The sequence below is a fragment of the Haematobia irritans genome, chromosome 4, assembly GCF_050003625.1.
Source record: "Haematobia irritans isolate KBUSLIRL chromosome 4, ASM5000362v1, whole genome shotgun sequence".
Lineage (NCBI taxonomy): Eukaryota > Metazoa > Arthropoda > Insecta > Diptera > Muscidae > Haematobia > Haematobia irritans.
In genome coordinates this window covers 143,239,541-143,267,446 of record NC_134400.1, presented here as the reverse complement: position 1 = coordinate 143,267,446, position 27,906 = coordinate 143,239,541, and the positions used below count along the sequence as shown (strand labels likewise).

The window sequence follows — 27,906 nt, the reverse complement described above, 5'->3', positions numbered from 1 at the left end:
AGAAAAATGTGTGGCGCGTGAGTAAAAATCAAATTGTGTTCGTGATTGTGAGTGAGTAAACTTTCTCCGAAATCACGCTCCCGATAAAAATTTACTTTCACGATCCAACCCACGCTCACGATCCAACTCACACTCAAGATAAAATTCACGTTAACAATAAAATTCATATTCACGATAAAATTCGCACTCACGGTAAAACAGACACAAAAATTCACAATCACGAACAAATTCACGTTCACGATTAAATTCAAGCTCACCGATTTTAATCACCTTTACATATTTAATCACGCTTAAGATTTCAATAGCGTGAGTCACGAGAAATTTCGTTAATTACCAGAATTTTATTGAGCCACGAAAATTGTCGTGTTCCGAAAATATTCGTGACTTACGAGATTTGTCGTGAATCGTGCGAAAGCGTGAGACATAAACATTGTTCATGTGTGAGCGTGTACGAGTATGACTTTTCATTTCGTGACCGTGAATTCCTACCCACATGGCATGCGTGAGTACAAATATTTCTTCGTGAATGTGTTTGAGCGTGATTGAAATTCCACTCACGCGCGCATCTAAGTACATATTTACTGTAAAATAACAAAAAAAAAACTTAACAAAAATCCAATAAAACGTAATACGTCTATCATTACAAAACAAAATAGTTTGTAGTCACAATTGCCCAAAGTTGCCCACAGGCAACATTCTCTATCGCCTAAACGAATGGGCGTGGCAACCCGAAATTTTGGCTAGACGCTTCTTAAATGACTTTAACATGATTAAAAGTAAAAAAAAAATTTTAGCGATACCTATAAAAATTCGGGGTCGAAAGGGTTAAGCAATCTGCTAATGTTTTTAGAACAATCTGGTTAGTTCAACAGAAGAAAATAATCGAGAAGGTTCAGCGGTTAAAACTAGAAGTGCCCATATGTAATAGGTACTTTTAGTTAATGTGGTATCACAATGGACTGAACAGTCTAAGTGAGCCTGAAACTTAATCGGGCTGTCACTTTAACCTAACCTAACCTTCCCCTGATTGGCCGTTTAACCTTGTTGCACAAATTTTCTAGTGGATTCAATTCTGGGGACTGTACAGCGGTACAGTCCCCTTCTAACACATTGATTTTTTGTCCTGGAACCACTTCTTTGTGTACCTTGTTGTATGTTATGGGTTATTATCCTGCTGGAAGATCTATTTGAGTGGCATATTTTCTTCGGCATACGGTATACGATATAAAGGACCCACACCATAATACGAGAATGACTCCTACACAATGATACTACCACCACCGTTTTGGACCATCTTCAAAGTATATTTGGGATTGAATTCTTGATGAAAAGGTCTTCTTAGATGGTGGACACCTCTATCACAAGGGTTTTTAATTTTTTAGTATCGTTTTTTTACAAAAAAGCAAACCTGTCCTTATTATTTTTCACAGCAGGAATCACTCAAACAAAATGTTTTGCTATGAAAACGAAAGGAAGAGAAACGCAAATTCTAATAGAATTTCTTAATGTCGTCTACAAGCATTGCACACCAAAATTCTTTTTTCAAATTCTTCAATTTGATATGAATTGTGTAAACACAAAAGACGGTGAAAGCGACTGGAAAACATGAAATTTGACGTTAAAGGCAGATTCACAATGCTAAATACAATTTCAACCATTGCCACCGTGGTGCAATGGTTAGCATGCCCGCCTTGCATACACAGGGTCGTGGGTTCGATTCCTGCTTCGACCGAACACCAAAAAGTTTTTCAGCGGTGGATTATCCCACCTCAGTAATGCTGTTGACATTTCTGAGGGTTTCAAAGCTTCTCTAAGTGGTTTCACTGCAATGTGGAACGCCGTTCGGACTCGGCTATAAAAAGGAGGTCCTTTGTCGTTGAGCTTAACATGGAATCGGGCAGCACTCAGTGACAGTCACAATGGACTGAATAGTCTAAGTGAGCCTGATACATCGGGCTGCCACCTAACCTAACCTAACTACACTTACGGAATTTTTTAGTGATCTAGTTTGGCTTTTTTCGTAAATTTTAATTATTAATTTAAATTGCTTTATAACTACATACCGACTGATATTTTACCGATTTTTTCATGAAAAAAATAAGTTTTTAATATTGCTAATAACAAAAATAAAAGACTATAACGCTAGAACATGTAAAACTTCCGGATATGGCTATGTTTTGTTCTGAAATTCGCTGAAGTTCGCTAACGTGAACATTTTCGCTAACGTGAACTCTCTTGGGTTTAATTAGTTCACGTTACCGCGAGTGAACTGTTTTTTTTTTTTTTTTTTAATTTATAATTACAGGTATTCAGTATATTGATAAACATATCTTCTGTTAACCCTTCTGTATGTGATAACACCGAAAGCGATACCAACGTAATGAGGTCCCGTGGGACCTACAATAAAAAGAAGGATGGTAGAGAGGTTATCCCTACCATATTGTTCTATTATTTGCTGTATGACGCACAGATTGCATATATAGATATTGTTTGTAAATATTGAATTTTCTTTAATTTTTAAATGGATACAGATAATTTTTAAATTTTTGAAAAGTTTGTCGCAGGCGTGGTACCTATAAGTACCCAGCAAAAACTCTCATTACCCGGTAGGCTTGTAGGTAAGCCTATTTAAAAATCAATAACCAGTTATTAATCGACATCGCTCCGGATTACATTTACACACGCATGTCCTAGGAGGAAAGTACTTCTCCCCAGGCATACCTTCGGCCATGAAATAAGTAGTGCTTTGAAGGTATATAATCACCTAATATGTAATCACTTATTCGTAGATATACCAAAGATTGCAAATCTCGAAAATATTGACTTCTGGTATAATAAGATATGGAAAAAACTATGCACTTATTTCCAAAGAAAAACTCTCATTACCCGGTAAGCTTGTAGGTAAGCCTATTTAAAAATCAATAACCAGTTATTAATTGACATCGCTCCGGATTACATTTACACACGCATGTCCTAGGAGGAAAGTACTTCTCCCCAGGCATACCTTCGGCCATGAAATAAGTAGGGCTTTTAAAGCATATAATCACCTAATATGTAATCACTTATTCGTAGATATACCAAAGATTGCAAATCTCGAAAATATTGACTTCTCTAGCCGATTACAATGGATCAAAATATGGCGAGTAATGCTGTAATATGAGCACTACTTAAATAGAAACGAATATTGCAGAAATAGTCAAAAATGTAACAAATCATCTAAATAAGATTACACGCAAATTAATTTCACACTTGTTTAAGGGAGTTTGATTCGTGTTATACGTTATAATAAACCTAATAGACCACATTAGGTTCGAAAACTACTAAAGATGGATTTTAACTCCCTTTTTTATAAGGCAAATGTCAGTTGAAATCTAGTTAAAGTCGATTTGGGGAATGAGGTATAATAAAGCATTTATTTAAAACATACTATGGTAATGTCATTAATTTAAAACACAATTCCCGTGTAAAAATTGGAGGATCCAATCCTATCTAATAATATCAAATTGGATCTAATTGGATCTGTTCAGATATTGGTTCAGACATAATTAGATATGCACAGATATGCTATATATGGTGCTAGATCTGGTTAGATATAATTGCAGATCTCATCATATATAGTATAATATCTAATTATATCTGGCATATATAATAATATATGCTTGGATAGGACCATATATAGCACTATATCTAATAAGATATGGTAGATATAACATCATATCTGACTATATATGGGGTTAAATACGGTCCAAAATATAATAAAAAAAATCATGAACAAGTTAAAAAGATTTTTGAAATACACGTCTAAACCTCAATGTCATTATGTCAAATGTCAACGCCGTCAGGGACATCACTTCTAAACAAATTTAACGCCAGACTAGCTGAGAAAATTAAGAAATTTAATATAATTGTTTTAAATGTGTTCCTTTGATAAAGTGTATATCGTTTCCTTTATTGCGGAGATTATGTAGGTAAGTAGATTGTATTTGTTATTTCCTTAGTAGTCATTTTCATATTGTTTTACTATTTTCTAGATTTGGAAAAAAAGGAAACCTCAGTGGTGTACTGGTTAACATGCCCGCCTTGCATTCAAAAGGTCACGGGTTCAATCCCAGTTCCGACCAACACCAAAAATTATTTCGGCGGTGGATTATCTCCTCGCAGTAATGTTGGTGACATTTCTGCTTCAAAGATTCTCTAAGTTGTTTCAGCGCAACGTGAAATGCCGATAGGACTCGATTATAGCAAGGAGGTCCCATGTTATTGAGCTAATTATTGAATCGAGCAGCAGTCAGTGATAAGTGAGATGTTGATCACTGTGATGTCATGATGGTCTGAATAGTATGTATGAACCTAAAATGACAGCCTATCGCTATACCTAACCTAATCCCGAGTACACTTTAAATGTGAGTATTAAAAGCAACATAAAATTATATGGCAATTTTTATTGCAACTCAAAGAAGAATGATCCAAAACAATACTAATACTTGCTTACATAGTTCAATATATTCCCATATTTGTTTATTCCTATATTTGTTTAATAATTGGGTTTTTACTTAATTTCATTGCAGATTGCCTTAACGCTGTAATACTTTAGTCGCGTGTCTAAGTCCAAAGCAGAAGAAACAAACGAAAAAACCCTTGGACAACACTCTAACTCAACTGTCAATACTCTTAAATAGCTTTGATGGATCAATTTAAATTAAACATATATATTGTCTGTATTATTAAATAAAACAATTGATCTCATTTTATATACAAATTATGGGCTTTTATGTGCTGAAAGATCTCGAAAGATACAATTGTATCAAATAATATACAATTATATCAAATTAGATCTGATTAGATGTGTCTCATTTTTGAGATCTGATCAGATCCAATTTCATAGTGTTTAGATCTGACCAGATATAACCATTTTTCGGATCTGCTCAGATCTGACCATATATTGGCTCAGATCTAACCATATCAAATCAGATCCCCTAATTTTTACACGGGTTATTATGAAATATTCGTAAAGAATATTCCTTAACTTTTTGAGTTTTTTAAGTAAGTGTACTCTTATAGCTACTATGCAACAATATATTGTTTTGGTAGTTGAATGTTTTGAACAAACTGGATTTTCGAAGGAAGAACAATACGATGTTTTTAGTGGCATTCGTTTTGTTCGCAATATTATTGACATAGTGGTTGCTTCAAACTTGGTCCAAATTGAGGCACATCTTGCCAAATTCCAGGAGACGATGGGTCTGGCACATGCATAGAAATATAAAAACTTAGATTGACTACGATTTCTATGAAGTTCAAATAACTTTTTCTGCACTTGTAGTTCCAATATAGTGGGTATATCCACGGAAAACATAAGATTATGTACTACCAGCAACGAAACCAATGGAAACTTCAAAAATGGCAAATTCTTCTAAATAACGATATTTTCTGAAAGGATGCTATTGTTATTAATTGTTCCAAATAACAAAATCGCAATATCTTTACGCTGATTTTTAAACTGTGCTAAAACAACTAATGTAATTAATAGTAGGTCCCATTGGACCTTATCACGCAGAATCGCACATCAATCAAATCAAAATTTAAAGTTTTCAACTTAAAACACTTTAATACAAGAAGTCATAAACAATCACGCTGCAAATCATATAAAAGATAATGTTATGTATGATTAAAAATCGAAAAGGTCCGGGACCTCATCACGCACAGAAGGGTTTAAATACCATTTGGATAAAAATACAGTACAATGGTATAATAAGATATGGAAAAAACTATGCACTTATTTCCAAAGAGAGAATGGTTTATGTTGTTGTTTCAATCATCCTCAAATTTAATGAGTTGTGTTTGATAGTGTTAGTCTTTCTCTCATGGTTTCTTTTTGATTGTCATTTTAAATGTTTTTGTTTAATAACAAAAGGGGTATTATAAACAATGCAGAAACAGGTTGAATAACCTCAAAACGTGTATTGTATATGCTATCGTACGGTTTGTACACTCCGTGAACTACTGTAAAACGTTCATACAAAATCTTACAAGCCAAATTGTTTTGTGGAGAGAATTGACTTACTACACCACTACAGCAAAAAAACAAATGTTATCATGTAAGCATACATTCACCTGACAATGTTAATTTCTTTGCATATATGGCAGCGGGAAGAAGGTAACCAAGTTAATTGCAATTTCAAGGTAATTATTCTTTATAAGTGTTGGTAAACAAAATAGTACATTAATATAGTTCACATAGCTATGTATAAATTGCTGCTTAGCACAAGCAGCGATTGGTCGAACGTTATACTCACTACAGAGTTAGCGAAAGTCTCAAATTTCTTATAAATGTCGACAGCTTTGTATTGCTATCATGTAGAAAGAGCAAATAATACGAATGCTTCTCACCTATAATACTACCTACACTACATCAACTCATGCTGGTACAAGTGTACAAAATTTAATTGGAAATGCGTATCTATGTTGTTGGCATTTTCGCGAGAGGGAGATACATTTTTAAAATACTTTTATATAGAGTAGTAGCGCGCCACTAAGAATATGTAAACTGTTATAGCAGGGATGGTAAATAGTATTGGTAGACAAGTGCCAAATTATAGTCGAAAAACTACTTAAGTTTCGATTATACAAGGAGGCAAAACACAAATAAAATAAAATGTATATATGTATATGCCTATCTAATTCTATACAAGTATTTAGCTCTACGATTTCTAGCGTACTTTACGTCTAACAACATTTAAACGTTTATTATAGTTAATTTGTAAGATCAAGTCCCCAGTGCTGGAAGAATAGACAACTTACAAGGGTTTCAAAATTCATTTTTAGATGCAATTCCAAATATGGACACATGTATATGTACGTTTTCGAGTAGAAAACCACTTTGTTTTCGCTATTAATTTTTCTAAAACTATCAAAATTATAAAGGAAAACAAGTATATTCCTGTTAAATCTTGACCTAATCTAGATGAAAGAGTATATTGCGTATCAATTGAGTTAAGTTACTGTCGCCAAACTATAGAAATTTAAAACTTTAGCATGCCTGGTGCATTTGCCGGCTTAAGAAAAAGAACGACTTTTTCTACCTGAAATTAGTTGGTATATGAAACCTTCTCCTCTCTTATACGAAATATTAGTGGGCGGAAAATATTTCTAAAGGAGAGAGAGAGCACACTGTGTTTTGTTTTTCATGGGTTTTGCGCAAGCACTCCACTACTCTCAATTGCCTATAGAAGCAGTGTTGCCATCATTACCAATTTTATGCAGGGACTTAACTCATAAAAAGCAGATATGACATTACTAAATTTCTTTCTTTATAATTATTTGTGAAATTCGTTGAAATAGCATACCGCAAGACATTTTAACTAATTACAACTTCCACTTGATTTCAAACTAAAAAAATTCCCGATGAAGTCTTTAAATGAAAAGACGAAATATTGATTAAATATAAATAAAAAGACAAGTTTTATAAACTTTAAAATTAACTGTTATGTATTATGCATATATGTAATTGTTTTTGATTAAATTACAAAAGATAGGATTATTCTATTTCTCTAAATTAAATTTGCCTACATTTTCAATATCCATAGCCAATTGTGTTTCAGTGCAAAGTTCCTAATTTATATTATATGCTTATTAAATAAAAGCACCGTTCTCCGTTTTACCACTTTATATGAGCACACAAAAACAAACATGTTTACCCCAACCATTTTACGCTTATTTTGAATATTTAACTGTCGTAAAAAAAAACATTTATTTTGTCACTGTGAAGAGCTTCTGGCAGCGAAAAAATATGGTGGCATTAAGCATTTAAATGCTCAATGTTTATAAACATTTTAGTTCGTGAACATTCATTCTTCTTTACTTTTTGCTTCTTATTATATTCGTTTACTCACTTCCTGTTCTTGTCATTTTATTAATTGCAACTACCACTAAATATTTAATAATAAAAACAAAATTTCGCTACTTAGCACATCCTTCATAATTTTACTATAAGTTTCATTCTACGTTTGGAAGAAACTGGTTCCAAAAATGTTCTCTTATTCGATTTAAGGATGTGAAGATAAATTCGCGAGTTAAATTCGTGGCTAAGCAAAATTCAAATTTGTAGAACGAATTTAACTTGTGGAACGTATTCAAAAAAAAAAATAGATTTTCTTAAAACGAGGAAACTTTGTGGTGGACAAAACTGCCAAACACCGTCAGTTATTTTATGTGTAGTCATACTATGCATTAGTGGTTTTATATCATCGAAAAATTGAACCATAAGAGATAACCGCTAATAACTCTAAAGTCGTATAAAAGTGTCAATATATCCTGAACTAATGGACATAAGATAGTAAAATAAAAAAATTAAAACATCTAAGGGGTATCAAAATAAGATTCTTAAATAACGTCAAAAATCTCTTGCACAGTATTTGAGATATAGTAGTGTTATCAGATATCGGCAATATATAGCTCTGATATTGGATCGCCCATATCTGAAAAATATTCTAGAGGAATTGACCAGACAAAATGACATTGGTAGATATTGGCCTGGACAAAAATCAAAATTAAAAAATCAAAAATTTCATGTAGGGTATTTGAGATATAGCGTCACCGATATCGGCTATATATAGACACGATATTGGATCTCCTATATATCTCCTATACCATTTGAGAGGAATTGACCAGACAAAATACCAGTAATAAATATTAGTTATGGCAAAAAGCCAAAATTAAAAAATAAAAAGTCTCATGTACAGTTTTTGAGCTATATTATCACCAGATATCGGCTATATATAGCTCCGATATTGGATCTCCTATATCTAAGAAACCATTTGAGAGGAATTGACCAGACAAAATGCCAGTAATAGATATTAGTTATGGCAAAAAACCAAAATTAAAAAATAAAAAAAAGTCCACTAATGCATAGTACACACATAAAATAACTGACGGTGTTTGGCAGTTTTTCCACCACAAAGTTGCCTCTTTTTAAGAAAATCAATTTTTTTGGAATACGTTCCACAAGTTAAATTCGTCCCACAAGTTAAATTCGCCCCACAAAGTAAATTCGTCCCACAAATTTGAATTTTGCCTAGTCGAGACACAAACCACGAATTTAACTCGCGAATTTATCTTCACACCCTTGTTCGATTTAACTGTAAAAAGATCAGTACAAAGTTCGAGCTTCACTAGTGGAAACCACAATAAAAAGTGCAAAATAAGAATAACAAGTATATACGGCCGTAAGTTCGACCAGGCCGAATCTTATGTACCCTCCACCATGGACTACATAGAAACTTGTACTAAAGACTGTCATCCACAATAGAATTACTTGGGTTGCGGTAACGCTTGCCGATGGCAAGGTATCTTAAAACTTCTTAACACCGCGTTCTCAATTGTAAGTTACTCCATACGGGGTATATATTAAACAAAAGAAGGCCGATTAAATACGTAAATAATTCAGTTTGTCAAAATTTTCTATAGAAATAAAATTTTGACAAAATTTTCTATAGCAATAAAATTTGACAAAATTCTCTATAGAAATAAAATTTTGACAAAATTTTCTATAGAAATAAAATCTTGACAAAATTTCGTATAGTAATAAAATGTTTACAAAATTTTTATAGAAATAAAATTTGGACAAAATTTTCTATAGAAATAAAATTTTGACAAAATGTTGTATAGTAATAAAATTTTGACAAAATTTTCTATAGTAATAAAATTTTGACAAAATTTTCTATAGTAATAAAATTTTGACAAAATTTTCTATAGAAATAAAATTTTGACAAAATTTTCTATAGTAATAAAATTTTGACAAATTTTTCCATAAAAATAAAATTTTGACAAAATTTTCTATAGCAATAAAATTTGACAAAATTCTCTATAGAAATAAAATTTTGACAAAATTTTCTATAGAAATAAATTTTTTACAAAAATTTTCTATAGAAATAAAATTTTGACAAAATTTTTATAGAAATAAAATTTTGACAAAATTTTCTATAGAAATAAAATCTTGACAAAATTTTGTATAGTAATAAAATTTTGACAAAATTTTCGATAGTAATAAAATTTTGACAAAATTTTCTATAGAAATAAAATTTTGGTAGATTATTTTTGGGGATCGGCTATATATAACTATAGACCGATATGGACCAATTTTGGCATGGTTGTTAGTGGCCATATACTAGAGCAATGTACCAAATTTTTCCACGTACCAAATTTCAACCTTTTGCTCCTCCAATAGCTCCGGAGGTCAAATCTGGGGATCGGTTTAAATGTGGGTTATATATAATTAAGACCGGTATGGACCAATTTTTGCATGGTTGTTAGAGACCATATACTAACACCATGTACCAAATTTCAACCGGATCGGGTGAATTTTGCTCTTCCAAGGGGCTCCGGAGGTCAAATCTGGGGATCGGTTTATATGGGGCTACATATAATTATGGACCGATATGGACTAATTCCTGCATGGCTGTCAGAGACTATATACTAACACCACGTACCAAATTTCAACCGAATCGGATGAATTTTGCTCATCCATGAGGCTCCGGAGGTCAAATCTGGGGATCGGTTTATATGGGGGCTATATATAATTATGGACCGATGTGAACCAAAGTTTGCATGGTTGTTACAGACCATATACTAACACCATGTACCAAATTTCAGCCGGATCGGATGAAATTTGCTTCTCTTAGAGGCTCCGCAAGCCAAATCAGGGGATCGGTTTATATGGGGGCTATATATAATTATGGACCGATGTGGACCAATTTTTGCATAGTTCTTAGAGACCATATACTAACACTATGTACCGAATTTCATCCGAATCGGAAGAATTTTGCTCCTCCAAGAGGCTCCGCAAGCCAAATCTGAGCGTCGGTTTATATGGGGGCTATACGTAAAAGAGGTCCGATATGACCCATTTGCAATACCATCCGACCTACATCAATAACAACTACGTGTGCCAAGTTTCAAGTCGATAGCTAGTTTCGTTCGGAAGTTAGCGTGATTTCAACAGACGGACATGCTTAGATCGACTCAGAATTTCACTACGACCCAGAATATATATACTTTATGGGGTCTTAGAGCAATATTTCGATGTGTTACAAACGGAATGACAAAGTTAATATATCCCCCATCCTATGGTGGAGGTTATAAAAATGCAGTTTTTTTCCAAAACCTTACATAACATGGGGGAAGTGGCCCAATTTTCAATAACAACATATATTATCAATAAGAAACACAAACATGTACTAATATCGGAAAGCCATGCAATTATAGTAAAATGAATCAATACGTATTCACTCTATATTGATGATACCAATTACAAAAATGGTTAACTTTTACTTTAGAAACGTAATTGCCTTTAATCCAAATACCAACTATCTGATAAAAAAGATAAAATGTGGTAAAATGTTTATTGATATTTCATCACATTTTTCTTTGCCTGCTTGCTACATAGAAAGAAACCAATTGCAATGGTAACTCTTCTCGATTAGCTTAAAACAGCTGTCGTCATTAATTGTTCTCATTGCTCACGTAAATACAAATGTATATATATGTATATATGCAACAAAACTCAAACCGTCGTCTTCTCTCGTAGACAGTTCGCTATTTTTCTGTTCTCTTTAAACTGTTTTCCGTTAACCGCATAGATATGATGTAGCCTATGTATGTATGTGGTCACGTTATATTTAATTGCTTGTTTGTTTTACTGCTGTCCACTTTTTCACTTTTCACAGTTAAGGCTTATTATGGTATTTTATACAAGTGATATTTTTTATTGTTTAATCTAAAATGAAGTGGTCAAAAATGTTAATATTAATATATTTTTTTGAAAAATCTTTAGTTTCCCAAAAACTAAACTTTTTTGTGTAGATATTTATTCGTTGCTTCAATTCGATTGTTCGTTTACAACCGCTATTTATACCCTTCACCACTACTGTGGTACAGGGTATAAGTTTGTGCATTTGTATGTAACGCCAAGAAGGAACCCAGAGACCCATCGTTTAGTATACCGATCGTCTTAGAATTAAATTCTGAGTCGATTTAGCGATGTCCGTCTGTCTGTCTGTCTGTTGATGTATTTTTGTGTGCAAAGTACAGCTCGCAGTTTTAGCCCGATTGTCCTAAAATTTGGTATGGGGTCCTGTTTCGGCTCAAAGACGATCCCTATTGATTTTGGAAAAAATCGGTTCAGATTTAGATATAGCTGCCATATATATTTTTCACCGATCTGGTCATAATTGGCGTGTATATCAACCGATCTTCCTCAAATTCCGTTCATCTCAATATTTTATGAGTCTAGAAAAACTTGCAAAATATCATCCAAATCGGTTCAGATTTAGATATAGCTCCCATATATAGCTTTCGCCCGATTTACACTCCTTTGTCCACAGAGGCCAATTTTTTGCTCCGATTTAGTTGAAATTTTGCACAGGGAGTAGAATTGGCATTATAGCTATGCGTGTCAAATTTGGTGGAAATCGGTTCAGATTTAGATATAGCTCCCATATATAGCTTTCGCCCGATTTACACTCATATGACCACAGAGGCCAATCTTTTACTCCGATTTAATTGAAATTTTGCACAGGGAGTAGAATGAGCATTGTAGCTATGCGTGCCAAATTTGGTTGAAATCGGTTCAGATTTAGATATAGCTCCCATATATATGTTTATCTGATTTCGACAAAAATGGTCAAAATACCAACATTTTCCTTGTAAAATCGCCACTGCTTAGTCGAATAGTTGAAAAAATGACCCTAATTTTCTTAAACTTCTAATACATATATATCGAGCGATAAATCATAAATAAACTTTTGCGAAATTTCCTTAAAATTGCTTCAGATTTATATGTTTCCCATATTTATACCCTTCACCACTACTGTGATACAGGGTATTATAAGTTAGTGCATATGTTTGCAACACCCAGGAGACGAGATAGACACATGGTGTCTTTGGCTAAAATGCTCAGGGTGGGCTCCTGAGTCGATATAGCGATGTCCGTCTGTCCATCTGTCCGTGAACACATTTTTGTAATCAAAGTCTAGGTCGCAGTTTTAGTCCAATCGACTTCAAATTTTTCATAAGTATGTGTTTTGGCTCAGAATAGATCCCTATTGATTTTGGAAGAAATCGGTTCAGATTTCGATATAGCTCCCATATATATATTTCGCCCGATATGGACTTAGATGGCCCCAGAAGCCAGAGTTTTACCCTAATTTGCTTAAAATTATGCACAAGAAGAACAATTAGTACTGTAATCAAGTGTGCCAAATTGTATTGAAATCGGTTGAGATTTAGATACAGCTCCCATATATATCTTTCGCCCGATTTGGACTAATACGGTCCCAAAAGCCAGAGTTTTACCCCAATTTGGTTGAAATTTCGCACTAGGAGTACAATTAGTAGTGTAGTCAAATGTGTCAAATTTTATTGAAATCGGTTCAGTTTTAGATATAGCTCCCATATATACCGTTCGACCACAGTTCGCCCGGCTTACACTCATATGACCAATCTTTTACTCCGTCTTAATTGAAATTTTGCACAGGGAGTAGAATTAGCATTGTAGCTATGCGTGCCAAATTTGGTTGAAATCGGTTCAGATTTAGATATAGCTCCCATATATAGCTTTCGCCCGATTTACACTCATATGACCACAGAGGCCAATTTTTAACTCCGATTTAGTTGAAATTTTGCATAGGGAGTAGAATTAGCATTGTAGCTATGCGTGCTAAATTTGGTTGAAATCGGTTCAGATTTAGATATAGCTCCGATATATATGTTTATCTGATTTCGACAAAAATGGTCAAAATACCAACATTTTCCTTGTAAAATCGCCACTGCTTACTCGAAAAGTTGTAAAAATGACTCTAATTTTCCTAAGCTTCTAATACATATTTATCGAGCGATAAATCATAAATAAACTTTTGCGAAGTTTCCTTAAAATTGCTTCAGATTTAAATGTTTCCCATATTTTTTTACTAACATTGTGTTCCACCCTAGTGCATTAGCCGACTTAAATTTTGAGTCTATAGTTTTTGTAGAAGTCTATCAAATTCTGTACAGATCGAGTGATATTTAAATGTATGTATTTGGGACAAACCTTTATATATAGCCCCCAACAAATTTGACGGATGTGATATGGTATCGAATATTTAGATCTACAAAGTGGTGCAGGGTATAATATAGTCGGCCCCGTCCGACTTTAGTCTTTCCTTACTTGTTTTTTACTTCAACATGTTTGTTCCTTTTGCAAATTTGAGGTCAACATTTGATAATTTTGTTTGCATGTTTATATCTGGATAAAACAACATATGTCTTAATTACAGGAGAATAAAAAAATAGTATTTTATGCATTTAAGTTGGTTATTTTTGCTGATTTTTTCAGGAAAATTTTTAATATATGTATATTTTTTAAGATAATATTAAAAATATAAATTTTGATTTAAGCAAAAACAAATTTAAAAAGTATATTTGTAATGCAATGTAGAAAGAAACAATATATAATTAATGAATATTAAAATATTCAAAAGCACCCACAAATTACTGGTCGGGTATATCACAGCCAGAAAATAATTTCAGGTTTCTGGGATTGAATCCAAAATCCTTGTTGTGAAGAAGCAAGTGGGCAAATACTTGCATCACAGTGGCTCACTCCGCACAAATGTTTGAAATAGATTTTTAACGCTGATTCAAATTCGATGGACAGTTTGAATTGTAATCTTGTGAACTTTGTTAAATACTGCAAGTAATGTGCAGGTCCTAAATACTTTTGAACGGTATTTGACGACTGTCACATAATATGTCATAGTCTAATCTATTGTTAGTTTAACTTTTAGTTATCTCCCCTCTATGGCGAATGAGACTTCATTTACAAAAAAATATGTGGCTGGAGTTTTATGTTATTATGTTATGACTTACCAGCTGCATTCAATAGTTCTGCATCCACCAAGTCGGTAAGGTCAGGTTCTTCACCATACCAAAACAGCCATAGCTCTTTTGCAGCAGCTAATGATAACGGTGGATGCACCTTGGATGTATTTACAACTTCATAGATGGCACTTGGATCAGAGTTATCCTGGCGAGTATACTGCACACGACGCCAAACACAAAGGATGTCCGCTTGCATACATCGTGAATAAGACCGTAGAATTGGGTCATCCAGGGGATCGCTGGATGCATTTGGCCGCTCGTTAACAAATTTGCGCCATTTTATTCCGCATAAATCAGTCTAAAATACAAATAAATGAAAAATAAACAATTAGTATACATATATTACGAAATTTTACTTTGGTAGCAGTCTGGCTACAAACAATTAAAAATAGTTGGAAACAAATGGTTTACCTAAAGGTCAAAGCATTTGGACTTTCGAGAAGTTCGGCAAATAATAAGAAAAACTAGAAAGATTTCAAAAATCTAATTGTTCAAGTGTTTATTCCAATTTCCAGTTAAAAAATTGAAACTGGAAAGAGTTCAAAAGACTAAAGCTCAATAATTTAAAACATTACCGAAGAACTAGGTATAAATCAGCCATTGGACAAAGAATTGCGGAGGAGCTTGACTCCAAACAACCCAGGTAGAAACAAATTGTTTGAGGGTCAATTTCTGGTTTTATCCACTGAGGACATATGTGGTCTCTGTTGCATAACAAGTTCGAAACGCCTGACTGGGACAATCTTAGATTAAAATTTTTTCTCTAATCCTTGGTCCATTTATCTCAATGTCGTCGCCATTTTTATAGTTTTTCTACACACAAAATGTTTTTTTTCTGATTCAATCACGAAATTAATTGATCCAATTAACTTTTTAATTGATATCATCACAGAAGTGATAATATCAATTAAAAAATTAATTGAAGGTCAATTAAAAAATTAATTAAAATTAAAAAATTAACTGATACTATAAATTTTTGTGATTGATTTTTGTTTCAATTAAAAAAATCGTTGAATGAATTAAGTTTTTAATTGAATATTTTTTAAAACTCGATTAAAACTTTAATTGGAAAAATTTTTGTGAATTTTTTTCTGTGTGCTAATATAGGCCATTTGTTATCGAATATTGTCGTCGTCACCCCTGTACAGGAATATCAAATTATTGGCGAGGCAAGAGAAAAGCAAAATATGTAAAAAAGCTAGGACGACAAATAGGAATAAGGTTGCTAAAAACATTTAAGATTGCATACGAACGACCTTTCAATAAGAATAGTTCCACCAAAGGAACCTCAAATATGGCCTGCACCCTATGAGCATGCTCCGAGGGTTCATACAAACGGGAATGGAATAAATTTGGTAAAAAATGTGCGAATCTTTTCGGGCAACGAACGAATGCCAAGAGTATCACGGCCAACTGACAATCTCATGTCAAATAGCGGCATTAGAAGCAGCATAGTCTGAATTATTACACGTATAAAATTATAAGGGGAATAACGAACCAGTTTGCTCTTTCCAAAAACACCGCCGAACACTGGCTAAACAATTGACTGCGGGTAAATAATCTTATTTTGAAAATTTTTCTGAATGAATGAAATTTATGAGATTTCGTTTTGTGTCAAAACAAACGATGCCAACTACACAATTTTTTCACTCAAAGAACTATTTTTTACTTTTACTGCAAAAGATTTTTTTTTTTTAAATTGTGGTTTGCCATATTTTATCTGCATGTTGGAATGATTTTATCTGCTTTGTAATGTTTTATTAGGAATTCAAGCGAAAATTTTCGCTCAACGTATATTTTTTGTTATCATTTTTCTGTTTTTCTTCTGACCACCGTTCCACGACACTTTTTATCATCTCTGAGATATCGGTTTTTTCTTTTGGATGAAAAGCAAACAGCACAAAATATTTGTGATTTGCTCATCTTCTTAATCCCATGGTGTATGTGTTTACATACATATATATAATACTTTGCAATAATGCCACAGAGAGTGGATGGTTCGGTTAGTTAAAACGACTTCGTAATGCTGAGAGTATCTACATACAATTAGGGAAAATAAACAACAACAAAAAATTATGGAACTAGAAAAACACTTTGAAAAATAATAGCGCGGCGAATTTGCGGTAAAATATACACATTGAGAGAAAGCAGAGAAAAAATATATCTTTTCTTCTCTTCATCTTTTGGTCGTAAAAAATATGCTGTAAAAGGTGAAATTGAAAGAAAAAATATAATATACTATGGGATGGATGTAAAATACTATGATGGATGGCATGTGAGAACTTTCCTTCCAGTTACTCCAAACAACTGTATCCTATGTATAAAACGATATTAGATTCGGAGGCAAGATTTTGTACTTACAAGTTCGAAACAGTGAAGTTTAAACTCACTAATTTGATGGATTTTGATCTACATAAACACATAGATTAAATAAGTCTATTTAATTCAAATTTTCGCAGGTGGTATTCGTTGAGTCTTTGTAAGTTTTTCGTCAAAAATTCAATAAATATACTTCAACGAATGCCACCTGGTGTAGGTAAATTTACATTAACATGATTCACTGATATCTGTAATGATTCACTGATATCTGTAATCCAGCCTATATATAAATTTGTGTCCGAATTTAGAAAGTCGTCCTATATCTCATTACACCAGTGACGTTTATATTTCCCTATCTAAATATGCCCTGCTCCAATACAAATCCCTTTTTCCGATTTCTATTCTTGAGGTTTCTAAAGACACATTTCCATCCAAACATTTTGAATAAGCAAACCTAAAAGGAGAGGAGATGCCACGCTTAACTAACGCCATCGAAGATACTAAAAACAAACTAAATAGCACAGTGATGTCAGAGAATTTTTTAAAAATACTCTATGCAATTCCTTTTCCCTTACGTCCAAAAATTTATGTCCTACCATATTCATTATGATATAATTCGAACTAATATTGTAAATAACTTATGAAGATTTTACATGGAAATTTAATTTCCTTAAAAATATCAACATAAAAAGTTAATTTCGGGTATTTTTATAAACCGTTCTGGAATTTGGCATTTTAATGAAGCTCCGTTAGTACTACGTTAGCTAACGAACTTTTAAACCGTACCATGTGCAAATCTGTCATCGTGCCTATAGATTCCATACGGGAATTAAGAACTTAACTGCAGTTAATGTTAAAGTTAACCGGAGAAAAAAATATTTGCAATTTATTTTCTGTTAACTGGAAGTTGAATCCTAACGGAGCTACACGCAAATGGCCGTTATGACTAAGGTAACATTTGAAACTTTTTCTCTATACGCTTGTAATTTCAGCTTGTAATTTACCCGGGTCTTGAGATATAGCCCTCCAAAGGGTCAATAAAAACTTGATATATCTATTTTGTTTTTTGTCCAATCTAGACAAACTTGGTATTATATGAAAGCTTATTCAATGCTTATTCAATGCTTTTATACGCAAAAAATATTTTTGTAATATTTAATTTAGTTTGGGAGATATAAATAAAAAAAGAAAATTTTTACCATAATTTTTTGTTATTTTCGTTCTATCCCAAAAACTCTTCGATTATACCCTATACCAATTTTTAGCAAAGTTATTGAGCTTTTATTCTGAGTAGAAAAAAAATTGTTTTATTACTGAAATAATTTTTGTATGTTGTAAGTATTAACCCAAGGGGAAAAGTGGCCGGCCAGACAGACCAAAGTGGGCTAACGTGACCCAAGGGGGGAGAGTAGCCGGCCTTCGGCCGGGGTTTAAGACTTTCTCCTATGGACAGAGTCCAAAGTGGGTTAACGCAGGCCCAATGGGGAAATGTAGAAGGCCTTCGGCCGGGGTTTATGACTTTCTCCTATGGACAGAGTCCAAAGTGGGCTAACGCAAACACAAGGGGAGAAAATATTTCAGTAACAATACATTTTTTTTCTACTCAGAATAAAAACTCCATAACCTTGCTAAAAGCGGACTTATAAAGAATATAGGCTTTCAATCTATGTGTAATCGAAGATTTTTTGAGATATAACGAAAATAACAAAAAATTTGGGTAAAATTTTTCTTTTTTTATTTATATCTCCCAAATTAAACTAAATATTAAAATAATATTTTGTGCGTATAAAAGTGCATTGAATAAGCTTTCATATGATACCAAGTTTGTCTAGATTGGAACAAACAAAAGAGATATATCAAGTTTTTATACTTACTTTCCCCCGGGTATGGGTCACTTTGTTGGAATCAGCTCACCGAATGACACAACATATATTAATTTTAAGCAATTCGGTGAGGGGCCCATAAACTGCAGTTGAGCCGTAATTAATTCCCGTCATTTTGATAAAGGATGACTTTGTAGGGTTATAGAGTTGACGCCAGTTTTACGAAAATTTCTACATGTGCTGCATAAGTGAGTACTCTGTTTTCACGGATTGGTTACCCTGTACTAACAGAAAACAAGCCTAGTAGCTAAGTTAATATGTATCTTTTCTTTTTTGATAAATCGGAACTAACGTTGAACGCCTTACACTGTCGAGTAAACCACGGCAGAAGTTCGGGTATTTGAATGAATGCTACAGATAACATATGCATTCAACATATAAATAAAGCAATGATTCCTGAAGAGATCTACATATTCATATGAGCAACTATTAAACAACAAATTACTTCTCGGCCAAATTTTTAAAAATTTCCATCGAATGGAAGTAGATTTTTTTTGCTTTTTACTTTCCACAATTCTGTCTTAAATTTATACAAGTCTAAAAACTCCAACCAGACTTCCTTCGTTAACTACATTGATGAAATGTTTATTTTTACACCAAGATATTTTTTCGCTTTAAGCCTAATAGGTCCATGTAACACGCAGATTTGTACGCGTTGTTGATTCATTCTAGCTTTTATCGGTTTGCCTTCTTCAACTCAAATCTCTTACATCTATAAACATTCTTTTTAATAAATGTACTTACCAAAGCAAAAAAGTTAGTATGGCAATCCTCCAAACTAGCGCCGTTTGTCTGATGTGATTGATGCGTCATAGTTCATAGATTTTAACAACAACTATGTAACAGCTCCTCATTTTCTTAATTCTCATTAAGGTCTAATGTTGTTTTTGTTGATGAATGAATGGTGGCAGCAAAACAAACACACGCGAGAAAGAAACAAAAACTTTGAAACGCTCACAGTAGTGACGACCACAATCAGCGCCGCGACGGCCACGTTTGTGTTTATTGCAAAAACAAGTATAAACCGCGGCGCGTCCGTCTACTTGTTATCTGATAATTTTACACACACAAGTTGTATTCAAGCAGTTTTTAACGTTTCTTATAAAGTTAACCTCCTCTTGTTTGTTTTTATATTCTTTTGATTTGTATTTGTTGTTTTGCTTTACCTCTCTTTTTTCATGTTTTAAGTGAAAATCGAGAGATTGGTAATACAACCATTTATGTATTTGTTCGGTTGTGTTAATTTTTATTTATTTACTATCTGGTAATACCGACGATGCATCACTACAAATATTGAAAATAAAGAACACTTTTTTTGTTAAAAACAATACATATATTAAACACTTATTCTTTTTATTTTATTACTCTGTAGAAGTAGCAATAATTTCTATTTCAGTTTAAAACAAAAAAAACCTTATCTCTCTGCGAACTACCTCTCCAATTCCCATTTAGTTACGCGGTCACAAACAGCACTAAGCATACAACAACAACCCAACGATTATGACGTTAATTTTGATGGGGGCTCTCTAAAACAACTTGGACAAGTGTATCACAATGGATTTTGTTTTGTACTTTTTAAAAAATTATAATTTTGGTCCTTGGATTTATTTCAAAGAATTCTCAGCAATTCATTGATATTGCCAAGAAGAAGGTGGGGCTTTGAAGAGAAATTGAAAAGCAATATTTGCATTTGCATAGTTGCTAGTTATTCTGTTGCGTTGTTTATTTAATTTTCGTTTCCTATAACATACATGTATATTTCGTTATTGCACATTCCTCCTTTTTGTATAGGTTTTCTTCAGCTGTTTTGTTTTGCTCGTAGTCATTTGGGGATGAGCGAACGAGAGAGAATACAAACATGAAGGTAATACCAAACGTCACCAAAAAGAGAATATTTTTGTGTGAGGGTGTTTACTATTAGCCATGATATTCAAGCAGATTAAAAATGCAAAATATCGTTTGTTGCCGATATTAACAAAGATTATTAACAACAACAAACTATTACACTATATTTTTCGTAGATGTTTGTGTGATGGGTATATATTTCGTAGTTGAATTGTGCCTAAATGGTAGAGAACATAAACTTGGTGTTCGTGCAAAAGACTGTCAGCACTTATCGTACCTTTAATGAAGCAGGAGGAGGAGGTTAAAAGCATTTAATCAAGGGGAAATGAATTTTGTCCCTCTATTGTGGCATCACCCCTTTTTCATATATAATCATAGAAAGGGGTTATTTTGAATATTATATGATATCAAATAAAACTTTTTTGTTAAATAGCGCAATTCGGCTTAGATTTGTTATTTTTTTTTTTAATTTTTATAGATCGAAACCTTGTAAATCGTTGTTTTTATCTTTTGGTGTTTGTCAAAATATTTTTATGCACACCATTACTCCTTTATGAAGACAAGAAAGTCTCCATTTGCACTAATTTTAAAAGGTTGCAGACGAGTGACGAATGAGACCCAACGAATGAACAACAGCTAAGACTGCTCGCTGTCAGCTACACAATGGAAAATTCGTTTTGTTGTTTCTCAGTTCCTCTGAGTTTGTAACAGGGATGAAAAGATTGGCACTTTTGTACTTTTTGAATCACACAAGCAAATTGTACTTTTTGAATCACACAAGCAAATAGTATTACATCGTCCTTGAAATCAACTTATTGATACCTTAATATCTAATTAATTAGTGAAATATTGGTACTCGTAACACAGCAGTAATAAAAAATCAAAATTGCTATGAACTTTTGTTATTATATTCTTGTGCAAGTTATGAGGTAAGAGTTGAAATCAAAGACAATAAACTCTAGGAAGATAGGAAATTGGCTTGCGTCATACCAAATGTTGCATTTACCACGTTAGTTCCATACATGTTCGTAATTTTTTATTTGTTTTTCGTTTCCTTTTTTTTTTTGAATGAAAAACTTAATTTTCTTAATGAAACAATGTTACATTTTAGGCAACAACAAAAAAATTACATTTTCCCTTTTATGGAAATTTATTTCGTGCACTTAATTTCTTTTTATTTGCATTTTAATGCTATGTCAATACTTGTCGTATACGCGTTTGGTTCGAGTATGAAACTAACACGGTAAATGGTTTGATCTCCTCAGTAGCCAATCTCCTATCTTCCTAGAGTTTATTGTCTTTGGTTGAAATAATCCAATCTACCAGGTTGACTTTTCAAAGGGAAATTTAAGAAAAATCCTGAACTAGTAGATACATTTCAATATAAATGATAGCGTTAAAATACTCAATAAGAAAATATCGACTAACTCATCCTTCTGCAAATTATGTTCTACAAAAAAAAAAAAACATGTGTACGCTGTGGATTGGACCAAAAATGCATGATTAATAAAATTTTCGTGTGAAATAATAGATATTTTTCTTCTTTTGTATCAATAAATTTTCGAAAATATTCAAAGTTTGTCAGATATTCCGCGTAAATATTTCAAACATAAGGATTTTTGTGCGAAATCTTTCTCTTCACACTTTAATGGGCTTCCGTTAGTAAATAGAGTATCGCAAGACCTGTTTACTAACGCACTTTCACCACAAAGCTATATGGGTTCTTGATTCGATTTTTTGTTTTTGGATCCAAATCATCCAGCGAAATTAAAGACCTATCTATTTGATAGAAATCAAATACATCACTGCGATAGGCCGTACAGTAGGTAACGGATATAAGCACATCTCATATATGAAAAATATGAATATAAGAATGTTAGTAAAATCACCATGCTTTCGTTTTCTTATGAAAAATAAATGCATATAAGAAACAAAAATTGTGTATTTTTCCAAGTTTCTTATATCCGTTATATACTGTATTAGCTAAAGGAATATAAAAAAAGACATTTAGATTCTGTAAAGAGTTGCTCTTCTCCTTCGATGGCTACCATCACAAATTAGTAAAAACCTTGAAAATAAGAAATTTTTGATTTCGAGCAGATTTGCTCTTTACGAAAAACACATAAGCAATGGCCGGACAATTGATACATAGGAATGACAGAAAACATCGAAACAATTTATAAGAAAATTAATCTTGGGAACAGAAAAATGGTCTATGGTCAGACGCCTTCACAGCAGTGTTTGACAATGTTTAAGCACAAATCGAACTTGACTGGACTTGAAAGTCCATTTATCGCCAAGGTTAGGTTAGGTTAGGTTATGTGGCAGCCCGATGTATCAGGCTCACTTAGACTATTCAGTCCATTGTGATACCACAGTGGTGAACTTCTCTCTTATCACTGAGTGCTGCCCGATTCCATGTTAAGCTCAATGACAAGGGACCTCCTTTTTATAGCCGAGTCCGAACGGCGTTACACATTGCAGTGAAACCACTTAGAGAAGCTTTGTAACCCTCAGAAATGTCACCAGCATTACTGAGGTGGGATAATCCACCGCTGAAAAACTTTTTTTGGTGTTCGGTCGTAGCAGGAATCGAACCCACGACCTTGTGTATGCAAGGCGGGCATGCTAACCATTGCACCACGGTGGCTCCCTTAATTTATCGCCAATATGGAGCGCTATTTTGTAGACCAAGAAAAGGAATTTGCCAAGATGGACATGTATAAAAACCAGTAATCAGAAACCATATTAATCATCAAGAAATGCGCAAAATGTGCAATTATTTCATTTTTAATATTTCTTTATTAAAAAATTGTTTTATTTTTGAAATGACAAATTTGCAGGATAGAACAATTAAAAATTTATAAACAAAAATACCATTGAGGTTGATTTTTGATCCATCTCAGCAACTGATAATATTTCAGAAAATATATGTTACTATTCAACCCACACTACTCGAACATACTTATTAGGGTTCCACTCTGCTGAAGATTTCGCAGTACGACGCATCAGTACTTTATTGTTCCCTATGAGAGCACATAGAAGAACAAAATCCGTGTCTTTGGGGGCGATGCACGACGCACTCAAAAACCATAGGATAATATTCAATATAATGAATGTTGAAAGAAGATAACAAAACTAGTAAAATAACTAAAAAGAGATGTTCATGCGGTGTGGTCACATGCGAGAGCAGCGCGCATGTTTGATAGACATCTTTTATTTTTCTTTTCCATCGATTTCGTCGAGAGATTTTGTAACAAGCTGAAGGCAGTACTATTGCAAATAAACTGTTGTCATTCGCTCTCTTTCTCTGCCTCTCTGATACACTCTTATATGATTGTCAAGAGACAATAAAAAATTTAAAACCAATGTAAAATCAAGTACGTTCAAAACATGGTAGGGAAAACTGAAGACATTCATTTGTTTGTAGTTTCGATTCTGCTAGAGACTGGACAATGGTTGTTTACGTTTTGTATTCTGGTGCTTTAAAATTCTTCAATAATCAAAATTGTTTTAGTACTCCACAAACCATTTATATTCACAAAAATAAACTTATTTTCAGTGCGTACATAATACCGGGCTTTAAAAAGGATTCGGCCTTGGTTGATAAATAAATAAATAAACATGTTAGCTGGCTGGATATGTTGCGATTCAAATATATCAAATTAAATCCTCAGTACGCATCCACACAAATATCTATTAATAAATGTGTACCAGAATGTCCCTACTAGGGAGTGCTACTAAAAATTAGCCAAATCAGGTTACTGTTGTATTATTACATGTCACAGAAACTTAAACTATGACCAATTAAGTACCAGTTGGAAAATTTACTTTGTCTGATCCCTCAAGGTATCCAAAATTCGAGAGAAAATGACGAAAGAAAATAAAAGACATCTCCAACTAATATTAGTTACCACTCTGCTTGCTCGAACGACCTAAAGTTGTATGAGAATGACGATGATGGCGTTGGTGTGGTGAGGGGGGACGGACAAGTGATGGCTGGCTGCTCGTTCGTTTGGTTGCTTGTGTTATTAACTTCTTTTGCAACCTTAATATATTGTAAGCTTATATGTATGCTCCAACAATCATCATCCACATAAACCAGCTAGCCAACGAACCAACCATCTATCCAACGAAACAACCCACAAAAGAAAAACAAAATGAACTTCTACTTTATGTTCAGTTTTTTCGCCACTGCCTGCCCTTGTTGTTGCTGTTCTGCGTCTGCTGTCGATGACTTCGTTTTCACATCACTCTAAACACTTTTTGTGTTTTCGTTTTTTTTTTCTCCTTTTAACGGAAATAACAAAAAAAGAACACAAAAAAGTGGATTGCAAAATTACGGATTACGCGTCGTATAGGAATTTTTTATTATAAATTTATTAAAATGTATTTAATTCCAAACTTTTCTGGCTTCGTTATAGTTAGTCATTTAGTTTTCAAATGCAATTCGTTGCTTTTTTGAGTGTATTACAGTTGCTCATTAACATTTTTTTGTTCCACTTTCCATTCACTTGTGATTTCTAATCAATATTTTCATACATTTCATTTTTCCGTTAGCCAGATTCACAAATTCGTCATACCAGGAACCTTTTCGATGCACTTTTATAGGAATTTATGGAATTATTGGAGAACTAATCACATAATTAATTTTTTGCTTAATTTTCTTAATACACACAACGGATGAAGGAAAAAATTTTTTATAACGCGTAAAGTAACATTGCCGTTGACGTTTGCGACTGTAGACTGCGATGAGAATTGGAAATGGCGTTGGCGAGTAGAAATACAGATTTTTTGTGTTATACACCGCTCTAACAGAGTTGTATTTTTAAGTATGGATAGCCTAATTTTTGTTGCAGCTTCTAACAATTGTAAAAAGAAAGTCTTAAATAATTTAAAACTTTAAAATTTATTTGAATGTAAAATTCTCTAGTTTTTAATATCGTATATTCTTATAGTTAATGTTCCAAAATTTACACCGCTGTGTATCTCATTTCGTTAGCCATACACACACACAGTCACTCAATCACTAGAAAGCCGTACATATTCACACAGCCATTATGGCAAAAAGAATTGATTTTTTCTCACTATAACCGAGAATGAAAACTTCCCTTTATTGTCCGAGAAAAGTACTTTGTTTTATAATAAAGTCAATGTTGACATCGGGAAATGCAACCAACCCAAGCAAACAAAATTTAATATTTATGTTTTTAAGCAACAATTAAACAATTAGCGTACAAATTTGCGTTTTATGTTTTTGGGATTTAATGACTGTCTCTTTTTCACTTCAACACGAAAGAAATATATTTGTCACTTTCTTATATGTTGTCGGCAAAAATCAAATACATGCTCCCACACATATACACCAAAAGAAGAAATACTGACTTACACATACACACACTAACAGATATTTGTAGCAACAATGCCAAAATATTTTAATAGCCTTCGTCGCACAATATAATTCTAGATATTTATACAATTTTTTATTCCCTTGTTCGTTGAATTACAAAGTCATTTTACTGTTACTTTCTATTTGAAATATACGCTGCTATCCGAGTCCAAGTGGTACACACAAATTAATTTTTCAAGTTCACAGGCGAGTAGTCTGGTTCACAGGTCCATAGATAACCGATTACCTGATAATTGATGGATTAAAGTTGCCAGTTCGACAAAAACAAGGTGGTGCAAAACACATCAATGGCGAATGTTGTAATTTTTTTTATAAGTCCTTGTTATCGACTTGTGTGCATACCCTGCCAGCATTTCAATGTTCCATTTCATCCTCATCGCTACCACAGACTCGTAAGTGACACTGCAACAATCACCAACTGTGATAGTATTTTGCCATCACTATTCGCATGAAAGTATAGTTATGAAAACATAGTTATTACGCTTAAAATTGTGAAAAGTAAATTGGTGAACAATTTTTCACTTTCCAAATGGAATAAAGTGATAGTTTTTCAAATATTTTTCCAGACACGCTGCCTCCATTGGAAATAAAAGTACTGGCTGATAGACGCTACAACATTTAACTTACAACTTGTAACTCAACATCAATCTCTTATTAATGCATAAAAATGTGTTAAATGTGATGTGATAGTCGTATAAATGTTATATTTATGAGAATTTATAAGTGTTTCATAAAATTATAAACATCTAAACAATCGTGTTTTACTTGACCACAATGATTCTTTTAAAGGGTGATTCTTTTGAGGTTAGGATTTTCATGCATTAGTATTTGACAGATCACGTGGGATTTCAGACATGGTGTCAAAGAGAAAGATGCTCAGTATGCTTTGACATTTCATCATGAATAGACTTACTAACGAGCAACGCTTGCAAATCATTGAATTTTATTACCAAAATCAGTGGCAGAAAATCCGCTTTTTTATCGACAAATTTTGTTCAGCGATGAGGCTCATTTCTGGTTGAATGGCTACGTAAATAAGCAAAATTGCCGCATTTGGAGTGAAGAGCAACCAGAAGCCGTTCAAGAACTGCCCATGCATCCCGAAAAATGCACTGTTTGGATGGGTGTTGTTTTGCTTTACCTCTCTTTTTTCATGTTTTAAGTGAAAATCGAGAGATTGGTAATACAACCATTTATGTATTTGTTCGGTTGTGTTAATTTTTATTTATTTACTATCTGGTAATACCGACGATGCATCACTACAAATATTGAAAATAAAGAACACTTTTTTTGTTAAAAACAATACATATATTAAACACTTATTCTTTTTATTTTATTACTCTGTAGAAGTAGCAATAATTTCTATTTCAGTTTAAAACAAAAAAAACCTTATCTCTCTGCGAACTACCTCTCCAATTCCCATTTAGTTACGCGGTCACAAACAGCACTAAGCATACAACAACAACCCAACGATTATGACGTTAATTTTGATGGGGGCTCTCTAAAACAACTTGGACAAGTGTATCACAATGG

At 33.2% G+C, this 27,906-nt stretch overlaps 1 protein-coding gene across 4 annotated transcripts in view; it reads right to left on the bottom strand.

Moving 5' to 3' along the window:
* The window catches only part of skd (mediator complex subunit skuld), a 49,697-nt gene extending 23,149 nt beyond the window's left edge, over positions 1-26,548 (bottom strand). Inside the window, exons 1-3 of one of the 4 annotated variants that reach the window (XM_075306041.1) lie at positions 26,353-26,548; positions 19,863-20,402; positions 14,905-15,214 (exon numbers count right to left, since the gene is read on the bottom strand). In XM_075306041.1, the coding sequence (XP_075162156.1) occupies positions 14,905-15,214; positions 19,863-19,931 (379 nt within the window). In that variant the 5' untranslated portion in view covers positions 19,932-20,402; positions 26,353-26,548. Of the gene's footprint in view, positions 1-14,904; positions 15,215-19,862; positions 20,403-25,505; positions 25,715-26,352 lie in introns of those variants that run through there. The other 3 variants (XM_075306044.1, XM_075306042.1, XM_075306043.1) reach the window with 3 other exon arrangements.
* Between the last annotated feature and the right edge of the window lie 1,358 nt (positions 26,549-27,906).